A 12827-nucleotide genomic window follows, 5' to 3' on the forward strand; every position below is an offset into this window, starting at 1 on the left:
ACATCCATCTGTCTGTCTGTCTGTCTCGTAGATTGACAGCTGTTTTCGGACATGACGTTACGTGAAGCCTTTTTTCTATAATGTGCGCATGTGGGGAGGAAAACTTTTAATGCATATAGCATCCATAAAAGTAGGGTTTAGTTTTGTTTTTAGGAGAGGTGAAAGTGGATGTGACTACAGATGTCCACACCAAATTTGGTGATGACTAATCGCAGTTTTCGGGCATTAAACTACGTTAATCTTTGGTCCATTAAATGTCTGAGTCTGTCCCAGTGGAATCAGTCACCCTTTCACATGGTGAGTCTGTGTGAACATATGAATGACAACAGCATCCTTAGTGCAGGTCAGACATGGATGGAATCAGCAGCAGAGGAGATCAGTGGTGAATGGGTGTGGTCTGTCTGTCTGTTCTCTTTTCCTATTGGCTGATGAGAGTTCAACTTTAGTGGCTGTGAAAGCCAGGGAGTAGAGATGATTATAATACAAGAAAACACCGCTTTTTACGCCGTCAAAAGTGACACAGAGCACCGTAAAATATGGCGTTTTGAAGAGCCATAAGATGGCGCTTTTTACGCCGCTCTTAAAACAGTACATGATCGCATAAAAATAGGAAATTTTTGTGGGAATTTACATCACATTTTCCAGTGTTTTATATTCATATGCTGCATTTTACGGCATTTTTTTGGTTTGGACACAGTATTTTAAAGCATTTTGTTAGTTTGGACGCCGTTTTTTATGGCATTTTAATACCAGATGTGTTTGTGGGAGTGGCAATTAGTGATAGAGTTATGCCGCGTTTCCATTACGTGGAACTGGCTCAGCTCGACTCGGCTCGGGTACCAGGTCCTATTCCTGGAGACCGTTTCCATGACAGGATACTTTACAGTACCTGATCGTCATAGCGATGTGGTGCCTTACTTCCGTGTCGTCTGCTCAGAGTTGCTGATAAACTCACTTGTTGCGTGTTCTCTAGTCAAACTCATGCTGAATTTTCACATCTGAAATCTCCTTGACAAACCATGGTGTAGTTTTACAGACTGTCATCATGTGGATTAACCTACCGACATATTTACTGTCAACTTCTGCATCTGTTTTTTTGTAAAACAGCGAGTCACAGAGACAACTCTGACCAATCAGTGGTCTGCAGTGTTTACACGTCACCTTTTAGTATCTGGTCCCCGGTCCTGGAACCTTGGCGGAGGTGATACCAAAAAACTAGTACCCGGTACCAGATTCCAGGTCCTTTTTTGTAATGGAAACGCAAAAAGGCCGAGTCGAGTCAAGTTGAGCTGATACCACGTAGTGGAAACACGACATTAGTCTGCCATACAGGAGCCAGCAGCGGCGATGAGCAGGAGGCTATCAGTGTAAGCTTTCTGGATCGAGCGACTGAGAGCCTAATCCTCTGTCTAAGAGAAGACTGATCTCCAGCTTTAACCTCCGTGTAGCTTGCTATGTTTTTTTTTTTTTTTGAACATTTGAATTATTTTAGTAGCTCCTCCTCCTTTAATTTTTTACACTGTTTTATTGCATTTTTATCTTTTTTGTCATTAAGTGGATTGTAAACATTTATTCTCTTGGTTTTAATTCACTGCTCACTCCTTGGTACTGAACCTGTGGTTTTCAGTTCGGTCCTAGTCCCCCTACTAGGTGGCGTTGTTGGCGTTTTTTTTGTTGTTTTTTTTTAACAATTTTAATCAGTTTCTTTTAATACGCCACTCGGCCACATATGCACTTTAGTTGTACATGGATCATCATCTCTGAGACAAAAGGTTGTTATTTGAATCTGATTCAGAATGACAATATTCTGTTGAGTCCAATCTAAAATGATAAATGACTAAATATAGTCTAATAGTGGACATTGAAGTCCTTTCCATGCAGTGGTTGCAGTCCTTACCTGTTTGTGCTGATGGTTGTGTGATGAATGCAGCATCTGCTCTGAGTCTGGTTGAAGTCATTTGACTAGCAGACACTCCAAAGACAACTATGAGCTGCACCTCCACCGCACATTTACCTGTTGCCAAATCAGCGACACATTTACACACCACAGACGGTAGATGGTTTGCATCATAACGTCATACAGGCCACGCCCTCGTTAGTGCCCCGGGGTAAATATCGGAGGCGGTGGGTGGGCAGTAAACTCAGTTTTCTGACATTTCAAATGGCTCTAGTATCACCAATATTCATCTGATCAAACCAGCATTTAACAGTAACATCTGTGTTCCAGTCTCTTCTCATGTGACACATTTCATAACTTTAGGTTGCGTGACTTCCAGTTGCTATGGTGATGTATGTAAAATTTGTTTATCATTAATAATTTCCGTTCTGTTCATCGTAGTGATTTCAAACTAACGCCAAATTATTGTAAATTCAGTTCTCTGTCCATTTCCTACCTGATTTGTCATGTGTGTATTTATAGATTTGAGTTCTTGTTATCTGAAGTGACCAGGGCTCAAACACTTAATAAGCATATTCACAACAACAGCTTCTATCTTGAAAACTCAGATGGATATTGACTAACTTTGTATTATGAACTTATAGGAAGTCAGATATGATCTTTCATTTGGTGCCAAATTTGTTGATCTTCAATTCTGACAAATTGTTCGGCACCTCAGGAGGGGAAAGCAGTGCACCACCAACACTGTTTACAGTGGGGCGCTGCTGACCTCGACTGAGGATGTTGTCAGATGGTGGAAGGAATACTTTGAGGATCTCTTCAATCCCAAGTAAAGGCTGAGGTCTCAGAGGTGGACTTGTCCATCACCCAAGCTGAAGTCACCGAGGTGATTGGCAAGTTCTTCGGTGGCAGGTCACTGGGGGTGGATGAGATTCACCCTGAGTACCTTAAGTCTCTGGATGTGCAGGGACTGTCTTGGTTGACATGTCTCTGTAACATTGCGTGGTGGTCAGGGCCTCTGGACTGGGAGATCAGGGTTGTGGTCCCCCTTTTTGAGAAGGGGGACCGGAGGATGCGCTCTAACCACAGGGGGATCACACTCCTCAGCCTACTGGGGAAAGTCTATTCCAGGGTCCTGGAGAGGAGGATTCAACCAATAGTCAAACCTCGGATCCAGGAGGAACAATGCGGTTTTCGTCCTGGTCGCAGAACACTGGACCAGCTCTACACCCTCTATCAGGTGCTCGAGGGTTCATGGGAGTTCACCCAACCAGTCCAGATGTGTTTTGTGGATTTGGAGAAGGCGTTCGACCGCGTCCCTCGTGGTATCTTGTGGGGGGTGCTTCGGGAGTATGGGGTCCGGGGCCCTCTGCTAAGGGCAGTCCAGTCCCTGTATGACAAAAGCAGGACCCTGATTTGCATTGCCGGCAGCAAGTCAGACCTTTTCCAGGTGCAGCATGGACTCTGGCTGGGCTGCCCTTTGTCACTGGTTCTGTTCATAATTTTTATGGACAGAATTTCTTGGCGCAGCCGGGGACCACAGGATTTCATCTCTACTTTTTGCAGATGACGTTGTCCTGTTGGCCTCATCGAACCTGGACCTTCAGCGTGCACTGGGGCGGTTTGCAGCTGAGTGTGAAGCGAGTGGGACGAGGATCAGCACCTCCAAATCCGAGGCCATGGTTCTCGACCAGAAAAAGGTGGTCTGCCCTCTCTGGGTCGGTGGTAGGACCTTTCCCCAAGTGGAGGAATTCAAGAATCTTGGGGTCTTGTTCTCGAGTGAGGGAAGGATGGAACGTGAGATTGACAGATGGATTAGTGCAGCGTCCGCAGTGATGCAGTCACTGTATCGGTCTGTTGTGGTGAAGAAGGAGCTGAGCCAAAAGGTGAAGCTCTCGATACACCGGTCAGTCTACGTTCCTCCCCTCACCTATGGTCATGAGTTTTGGATCATGACTGAAAGGACAAGATCCCGGATACAAGTGGTCTAAATGAGTTTCCTCCATAGGGTGGCTGTGCGCACCCTTAGAGATAGGGGGAGGAGTTCAGTCACCAGGGAGGAGCTCGGAGTAGAGCCACTGCTCCTCCACATCCAGAGGAACCAGCTGAGGTGGATCAGACATCTTTTTCAGAAGCCTCATGGACGCCTCCCTGGGGAGGTGTTCCGGGCATGTCCCACCGGGAGGACACCTCAGGGAAGAGCTAGGACACGCTGGAAAGACTATGTCTCTCAACCGGCCTGGGAACGCCTCGGGGTCCCCCCAGAAGAGCTAGAGGAGTTGTTTGGGTAGAGGGAAGTCTAGGGATCCCTGCTTAGACTGTGTTGCCTCCGTGAACCGGCCCCGGATAAGCAGTAGAAGATGGATGGATGGATGGATGGATGGATGGATGGATAAAACACTTTCCCTTCTGAACTGTGCGTTTGAGTCCAGTCATTCACTCCGTCTTGAAAATTTGTATTTGACCCCCTGTAAGAAGACCATGAATGCCTCATGATTGACGCACCTTATGTCCACCTTAAGAACACCATCTCTGTCTGTGCGTCTGTTTGTGTGAATGCCGTAAGGGACCCCTAATAACAACGTAATGTGTTCTTCTGATCCACTTGCATCCGGTGGAGGAACAAGTGGGTTCTGGAATAGCCTCCCGATCCACAAATGCTGTGCTTTGTTCTTACATTGTTCATAAGGCATTCGTTAGTGCGCCCTGTGAAAGGGGGTTTCGTACTGTGTTTGTGGAAAATCTTGCACATGATCACTCACCTGGCTATGAACTTAGGAACAGTCCATGAACACTCCATTCTTTTAAGTCCGCCTTGAGAAGGTCGTAGGAAATGGTCCATAAATCATCCGCACAGTGTTCGTAGCTGTTCATAATGACATTTGTGACAGAGGCTTAAATAATATTAGCAAAGTGCTGCTGAATTGATTCAGTTGCATCCGCAAATCGATTCCTCAATTTTGTTGTACTCGGTACAATGACAATAAAGAGATTCAGATCTCTGATTCTGATATGGGCAAGCACATGTGGGGCCACCATGGCAACTGCGGACAAACCCAAATGGGACCCTTAAATGCAGCCCAAATGTAACCCTTCTGGGGCCCACAAGGACAAGCTGGCTGGGGGACCTTTAATATGTAAAAAAAATGTTGAATATTATTTCTTTATTTATATCAATATTTATATTCATACCAAATTTTGTATTTTCCTCTTATATTTCATTTTAAAAGTGCTCATACTGTCCTTGTGAAGACCTGTCCAGCGTGGGCTTCCTCTTTGGCCACCGGAGGGCGCTGATGATCATTGGAGTAAAGATGTGAAACATCCTGGAACACTTCAGGCTTTCAGGTTAGACCAAACCCTTGGGAATGAAAAGATTGTGGACCAGAACTGTTGGGTAAGTTCTGAATGAAACCCCTGTAACATAAACACGTTCTGATCCAAACACTCTTTATTTTAGAATGAAACTCATCAGAGGCCAAACGGCTCTTCCTTGAACAGGGGCTCAGTTCCAATGGACCAATATCAACACCATGGAATGGTTGTGACTCAAACAGACCATAGATCCTGGAACATCCACACTGTGTAAAGTTCTTTTAGTCAACTGTGTTCTGAGCTCAACCTCATAGAAACAAATGACATTTAATGGAACACTCGACCTGAACAGAACCCTGATCAGATTAATGAGGAGAACATATTCATTTACAGGACACTTTATTCATGTATGGACAGTGATATTGTTGACATTTTGACTGTTCATAGACACAGAAATAATCACACAATCTAGAATTTAAACTGCCACCTTACAGTAACTGAAATATTAAAGCTGCATATTTATCAACCATTCATCTCACTACTTTACACAGTTCATCCACGGTGATTAAAAGAAAGGAGAAAAAGAAAAATATAATGTTGAAATTTCACATTTCTGAAAATATGGGGACAATTTATCTCAATATTTATGATGCAAAAATAATAATTGTCCTTATTCTCCACCCAAAACCAGCCCAAACTCCCATGTGTTCTGTCCAAAACCCCCTTAAACCTGTGCCAGTTCTGTTCCCAGCGTCAGGTCGATGTGTTTTCATGGTGGGTTTGGGCTCAGTCTCAACAGGATGAGCTCTGTCTCCAGGTCCTTTTCTACTTCAGTGAGTTCAGGGTTTGTTTTGCTGTCGTCTAAAGGCTCCGTATTTGAACTGTGACAGTGTCTCCTGTTAAAGTCATGACTTTTCTACAGTGAAGTTCTACGCCTCAGAAATGCAAACAGTGCACAGACTCTTTGAAACAGCTGCAGATCTAAATGTAACACAGGAAGTTGTTTGTTTCCAGACAGTCCATGGGCTCCAGAGTGCTGCTGTTGGAGTTTGCGGACAAAGCTCCACATCTCTGCTGCTCAACGGGACATTCAGGAAGGTCTGAGAACAACATGTCCACTCCGTTCACCCACCGCCACTGATCCACCAGGAAACGCAGACCAACCCACACCTGCACACAGAGACACGCCCATGACACCAGAGACACACAGAGTGGACAGAAGGATGTCCACACAGAGACACACTGACACACACTCTGTACACACACCTACAAAACACAAAGTGATACAGTAGAACCTCGTAGTAGTTTCATTAAAGGTGTAGGAGACTTGTGTCCCCAATTTTTCGTCAAATCTGTCCATCCTCAGTCATATCCTTAGTACCATGAATCCATTAGTCTTTCTGTCATTACTCACCTGAATCTCTTGCATTACAGTGAACAATTTTGTAGTGTCATCCACCATAAACAAACCATGCGTTTACAAAAAGAGCCGGGAGGGAACTCGGCATCTTCGGAATTTTGTCGTGACGTGCATTGTTGGAAGCGAAGGCTCGCGCCGATGCCTGGCAGCAGCAGCGCAACCATATGATAGTATATGAATGAAACAAACACGATGCGGAAACGGCTGACACGTGGAAACGGCTGGAGGAATATTCATAGAGGGAAGGGAGCTCCTACCATTTCCATGTCGTGTCTATAGCAGCTGCCGCTGCCAGACAGCGGCACAAACCGATGTTTCCCACAATGCACGTCGTAACATAATTCCAAAGATGCCCGAGTTCCCTCCTGGCTCTTTACTGTTTGTAAACAGTAATCACAGAAAGACTAACAGATTTGTGATACTTAGGCTATGACTGGGGTTTTAACAGATTTGATGAAAAATTTGTCACAAAAGTCTCCCGCACCTTTAAGTCCATGACCAAGCTTGTTTTGCATTTTACAAATCAACTTTCCCTATTGAAATAAGGTGAAATATAATTAGTCCATTCCAGCCCCCAAAAACCAACAGACAAACCAACACAAAAACCTCCCAAAAACCACCCAACTTCACCCCACAAATGACCCAACAACCCCCCCCCGCCACACACACACACACACACACACACACACACACAGACCTCAATCCGTCCTTACTCTGGACCTCAATACATAATTCGCGTCAGACTTGTATGTAGAAGACGTATCGATAAAGCTGTGAGAAAGCGAAAGTGACCTCCCCTCACCTTATCATTGTTAACAATCTGCTGCCCACCCAACCCAGGTTGAGAACCACTGGTGCACACCAAAGTTTTTGCACAGACAGATGAACAGACAGACAAACAGACGACCAACTGATGACAATACCCTGGGCCGAGGGGAAAACTACTCCAAAATTTGGAGGATCTTCTTCCATCAAAACTTTAGGTAAAACTCTGACTCTAAATTTCTGGCATTTTTTCTTGGCTGAGATCACGATCACGATTTTCTCTTGCAATGTTGCCTCAACTAAACAACCCCATGAACTGAGCGAGCGGAGGCTGCTCCACTGAGCATGTGCCAACTCACTGCTGACTAGCAGCAGTTAGTATAACTCTCACTTGTTCTGTGGATTTCCACTCGTATTTCAAAACAAAAATACTAAATAAGTAAAGGACTGGTCCAACAGTGGACTGGTTCTGCCAGGTTCTACTGCACATAGAACAGTAACACAGATGGTTCCATTCCTCACCTTCTCTGTTGTTGCCTCTCTGACCCTGAGCCTCATGTAGGCGTGGTCTTCTCCAGGCTGGACACTGACCAACCCGGAGTGGATGTAGTAGTGGTTGTATGGGTACATCCAGAATGAGCGACAGTGCTCCAGCGCCTCCTCCCAGGTCTTGTTCTCCTTCACCAGGATCAGGTTGTCACTGAAGCAGGTGAAAGGATACAGGGATGAGCAGTTTTTGGTGCTCATTTTTTTCGTCAGTGAGGCGATGGTGACGCAGTTGCCGGCACTGGGCTCCTCATCATCCCAGTGTCTATACTCTGTTTCCGCGGTGCTCCAGCTCCATGTTTCCCCTGCACACAGAAGGTTAACATTCTGCATCAGTGGAACACTAAGGGTGTATTCACACCTGCCTTGTTTGGTTCATTTAAAATGGACCAGAGTTCGCTCGCTCCCTTGGCTCGAACCTTTTGGGCTGGTGTGAATAAAAACCACCAAACTCTGTTTGGGACCAAACAAGCAAACCCAGACCCAGCTGAACAGGTGGTCTGGGCGCAGTTCCATAAGAACCCTGGTGCGGTTCATTTGAAGTGTGAAAGCAGCCCGGACCCGATCCGACACAGTTGTTTTTTTTTACTCTCGTGTAAATGGTGCATTATTAGTTCATATTGTCACTGTAGAAGCCAGTATCATTTTGGTTTCTGTTCCCGGTAATTGCGCTTCAGTGTGGGTATGGGTTGGATTCAGCACTTAAGCAAAACAGTAACATGCGGACATTTCATTTTTAGAACTCCAGTTAGATTTGTCAGTTGTGCTTGAAAAGAAAAATTATAAATGACTTCATCAGCCCCAGTAAACTTTACCTGCGTTAAGGAATTCTGTCCCTGGCTAAACTGAACGGTGATATAGGGTAGATACACATAGGTCAGCAGTACGGAGCGCTAATGCTTTTGGAGAACAGTCTGTAGATATACTAGCAGAATTCACACTTCAGACCCGTTACGTCTGTGAATTAGAACAACAGTCACAACATGATGTGCACGAGTGCTGTCCTCCGTAGACGTCTGTCTGTGTCTTCTTCGTTGAGAAATGAATTCTACAATATTGTAAACCTGACGTTGCATCAAATGCTCTTGCTGCTCAAACATTTGTGCAAACGTCTGCATCTTCAAAAACCATATCACTATGACGATAACAAAAACAGCACGCAAAATTCCCATGATTCTCTCCTTTCACTTTGGACTGAGCGCTTTAATCAACACCGCTCATTTCTGTCCAATGGCTGAACGACCTCAGCACACGTGGTTTTGCTTACAGATTTTGGTCCACTTACAAATAGGTACAATGTGAAAGCGAACTGCACCAAAACAAACAAACAAAAAAAAAATTGGTCCGGCCCAAAGCAAGTGGACTATCGGACTTTCCTGGTGTGAATACACCCTAACATTCAGCAACAACAGGATGGAACAGTCTGTTGACTGTACACCAGCTATATGACACAACTAACAGATAACCTGCTTTCACGGTTACTATAGTTACGCAACATAAGAAATAAAAGTAGTACTGAAATCCAAATGGCCTGCAGTCATTTACAACAGAATTACATCTGAACTTTTGATTCATTCAACAGTAAAAACCAAAGGAGGAGGTCCCAGGGGGAGCAGATGGACTTCTCACCTTCTCGGTACAGTCCAATCCACACCGGAAAGTTTGCCACCCGGACAGAGGTGGATCCCACATGGTCAGTCCACAAGTCCTCACGATGAGGTGTGCAGTGCTCTGTAGCTTCAGACCACGTCATGGTCTGTGGGACAAATGCGAGTGCGGTGTAGTGCTTTTCATGTCTTTCACTGTATGTGGTGTACTCACAGTAGGCAAAGTGAGGACTGTCACAGCTGGTTCCATAAGCGCTGTCAAAAAAACATACAGCAGTGTCACAAAGAGCAGGAGCTCCCACAGATCCATGTGTTGGAAATGTCCCAGTGAAAACAAACACCTGCATTAATGATCAGGTTTAAAGGACACATTTGTGCGATAATTAGCACGTCTTACTGTTGAATATCAAACATACTGCCCCCACACCAACATCTGGGATGGAACATAAGGAGGCTTTTTTTAAGTGAAGGTTTTTGTTTTTTTTTAAGCTGAACATGTTACTGTCATTAGTCTGGCGTAGCCAGACTTATTTCTTAGTGTTGTAGTCCAGACCACATAAACTGAGACTAAGCCACGACCAAGACCAAAGTCTAGATTTTGACTCTGTTGTCTTTTCAGATGTGGATCAGTGAGGGGAACATTTATTGATTTGTGCATTTATAGGATTTGAACTCAGCAGTAAGACATTATTCTTTTGTAACAGTATCATCCTGCAGTGTTAGCTTGTTGGAAGTTAGTTCATGGTAAATGGGTTTGAACAACAAAACAGTATGAGATTATCTTAAAGGTGCGGGAGACATTCATCACCAATTTGTCATCAAATCTGTCAAACCCCAGTCAGGCTAAGTATCATGAATCCGTAAGTCTTTCTGTCATTACTCACCTGAATCTCTTCCCTCACCGTGAACAGTTTCTTAGTGCCATCCACCAGAAACAAACCATGCGTTTACAAACAGAATCAGTAGGTAACCCGGGCATCTTCAGAATTTTGTCACAACATGCATTGTGGGAACCGGAAGGTCACGCCGCTGCAGAGCTCCAGCTGTTTCCATGCCATGTTTGTTGCAGCTGCCGCTGCCAGGCAGAGCTCCGCTTACTCCACTTCTGTGTTTCAGCCGTTTCTGCGTCGTGTTTGTTTCATCCATATATCATATGGTCACGCTGCTTCTGCTGCTGCCAGGTGGTTGTGCAAAACTGTGCTTCCAACAATGCACGTTGCAACAAAATTCCAAAGATGCCCGAGTTCCCTCCCGGCTCTGTTTGTAAACACATGGTTTGTTTCTGGTGAATGGCACTAACAAACTGTTCACCATGAGGGAAGAGATTCAGGTGAGTAATGACAGACAGACTTACAGATACATGATACTGAGGATATGACTGAGGATGGACAGATTAGATGAAAAATTGACGAAAGTCTCCCACACATTTAGAGGACAACATCATATGAGCTTCACACTGTAACATTTGTATCAGAGGAACATGTCTGAAGACGGTGAGTGAAGGTAAATGTTTTAGAGTCTTGTAACAGCTGTCATGTTTTAAAGTGACCCTTTGTTGTTGGAGTGAAAGTGTTTAAATGTAGATGAAACATTACAGCCTGTCGGGGTAATGTGCCACAGTACACAGATCGTGTTCCTGTGGTTCTCCAGGTGCCCAGGTTTGGAAATTAGAAGCTGAATCTTCAGGATAAAAGAGCCAGGTGGAATTTGGGTCAGTCCGATACGGGCCCAACCAGGCATAAAAATGCATCAGGTCCATATCGAAGGCATCAGTTTGGCTGTAGACAGTGGCCAGGTCAATGAAGCCGGAACTGTTTAGACAGAAAGACAAGTTATTTAGTCAGAATCAGAACCATTAAAAAGAAAACAGTGTCTATGTCCACAGTAGGACTACCTAAGGTCTCTGATCATCCACACACCGGCCTAAGGGATCTGCAGGTTCTCCAGTCCCCCAGTCCCCCCTAATCCCTTCTAGTCCCTCCTATTCCCTCCCAGTCCCTCCCAGTTCTTCCAGTCCCTCCCATTCCCTCCCAGTCCCCCCGGTCCCTCTCAGTCCCACAGAAGACATACAGCAGAAATCCATCTGCTACTATAACTGATCTGGATTCAGTTTGAATCATATATTCTATTATATCTTGTCATATTTGATCCTATTCTATTCTATTTTATTGTATTGTGTCGTATTGTATCACCCTCTGAACATGGGTTTGAATAATGGTGTGAATGTTAGTCCCACCTCCTGCAGTATGTTTGAGCGTCCACCCAGGTCATGTGACTTTCTATTATGTGGTAATATCTGTTCACCACTGATCCCAGAACAGAGTCCAGACCAACAAGGAAAAGGAGGAGGACGATGGTGTTTGTCATCATCAGAGTCCTGAACTGCATCAACACAGAGCGTTGGATGTCATTCAATCCAATCCAACGGCATCAACTCTGGATCAGAACAAACATCACAGGACAATGGAGAGAAATCTGAACTCAAAGACAATGAAATGATTTACACATTTAACGCATTTGATTGACCATTGACCAATCGTTGGACTCCACCCTAAAACAGTCCTTGTCCAATCCTATGTTAGCAACCATTACTAGGAAACAGAACCTGTGACAAACAATTAGCATTGAGCAAGATGTTGAAGGGTTGTGCCTATGGAACCTTTAATTCCGACAGCAGATATCCTGACATCCTGTTTGGAAGGAGGTGTTCTCTTCCACCCGTTCCCAAAGCCTAAAACTCAACTGCACAAATGTCGGCTGTAGATTCAACATGTGGCAGACCCCATTATCAACATCGAGGAACCATATTACTCACAGCTAGCATTGTTCGTAATACCTACCATTTAGGAGACAGATCTCATGAAATGGCGTTGTATGTCACAGCCGTTCTTATGGTATTTGGTGTGCTATACATATGCATTTTCATCCTTTTGTGTGTTATTCAACGCCATTTGATTGCCTGTCAATTTACGCCAAGATCTCCAGTTCACATAACCCTAACCCCTAACTCTAACCCTTAGTGCGTGGTGTTTGACGTGGCGTGAACATACACGCGGAAAGCTTACAATGCGTACATATAACACGTCAATTAAAAGCGGCAAGTATGTTTATGCGAGTCATGGTATCAGGTTGTCTAATGAAGATGCTACGGTTTTTTAACTACGACAAACATAATCATGATTTACAGAAAACTGTACCCAGCTGTAATGGTTCAGATTGTAACGTAATGTTTGATTTGTATTTGGCTTTATATTGAGCCTCAAGCGCCCCCTTGTGG

General features: G+C 44.6%; 1 protein-coding gene across 1 annotated transcript; it reads right to left on the bottom strand.

The window, feature by feature from the left end:
- Nucleotides 1-5603: 5603 nt before the first annotated feature.
- On the bottom strand, nt 5604-11933 carry LOC115417006 (putative C-type lectin domain family 20 member A). The gene is made up of 5 exons (XM_030130923.1): nt 11787-11933; nt 11146-11361; nt 9573-9805; nt 7920-8248; nt 5604-6382 (listed from the first exon to the last, which is right to left on the bottom strand). The coding sequence occupies exons 1-5, from the start codon at nt 11918-11920 to the stop codon at nt 6194-6196; spliced, it is 1101 nt and encodes a 366-aa protein (XP_029986783.1). The 5' UTR covers nt 11921-11933; the 3' UTR covers nt 5604-6193.
- Between the last annotated feature and the right edge of the window lie 894 nt (nt 11934-12827).

This window comes from Sphaeramia orbicularis, chromosome 3, assembly GCF_902148855.1.
Source record: "Sphaeramia orbicularis chromosome 3, fSphaOr1.1, whole genome shotgun sequence".
In the NCBI taxonomy this organism is placed as follows: Eukaryota; Metazoa; Chordata; class Actinopteri; order Kurtiformes; family Apogonidae; genus Sphaeramia; species Sphaeramia orbicularis.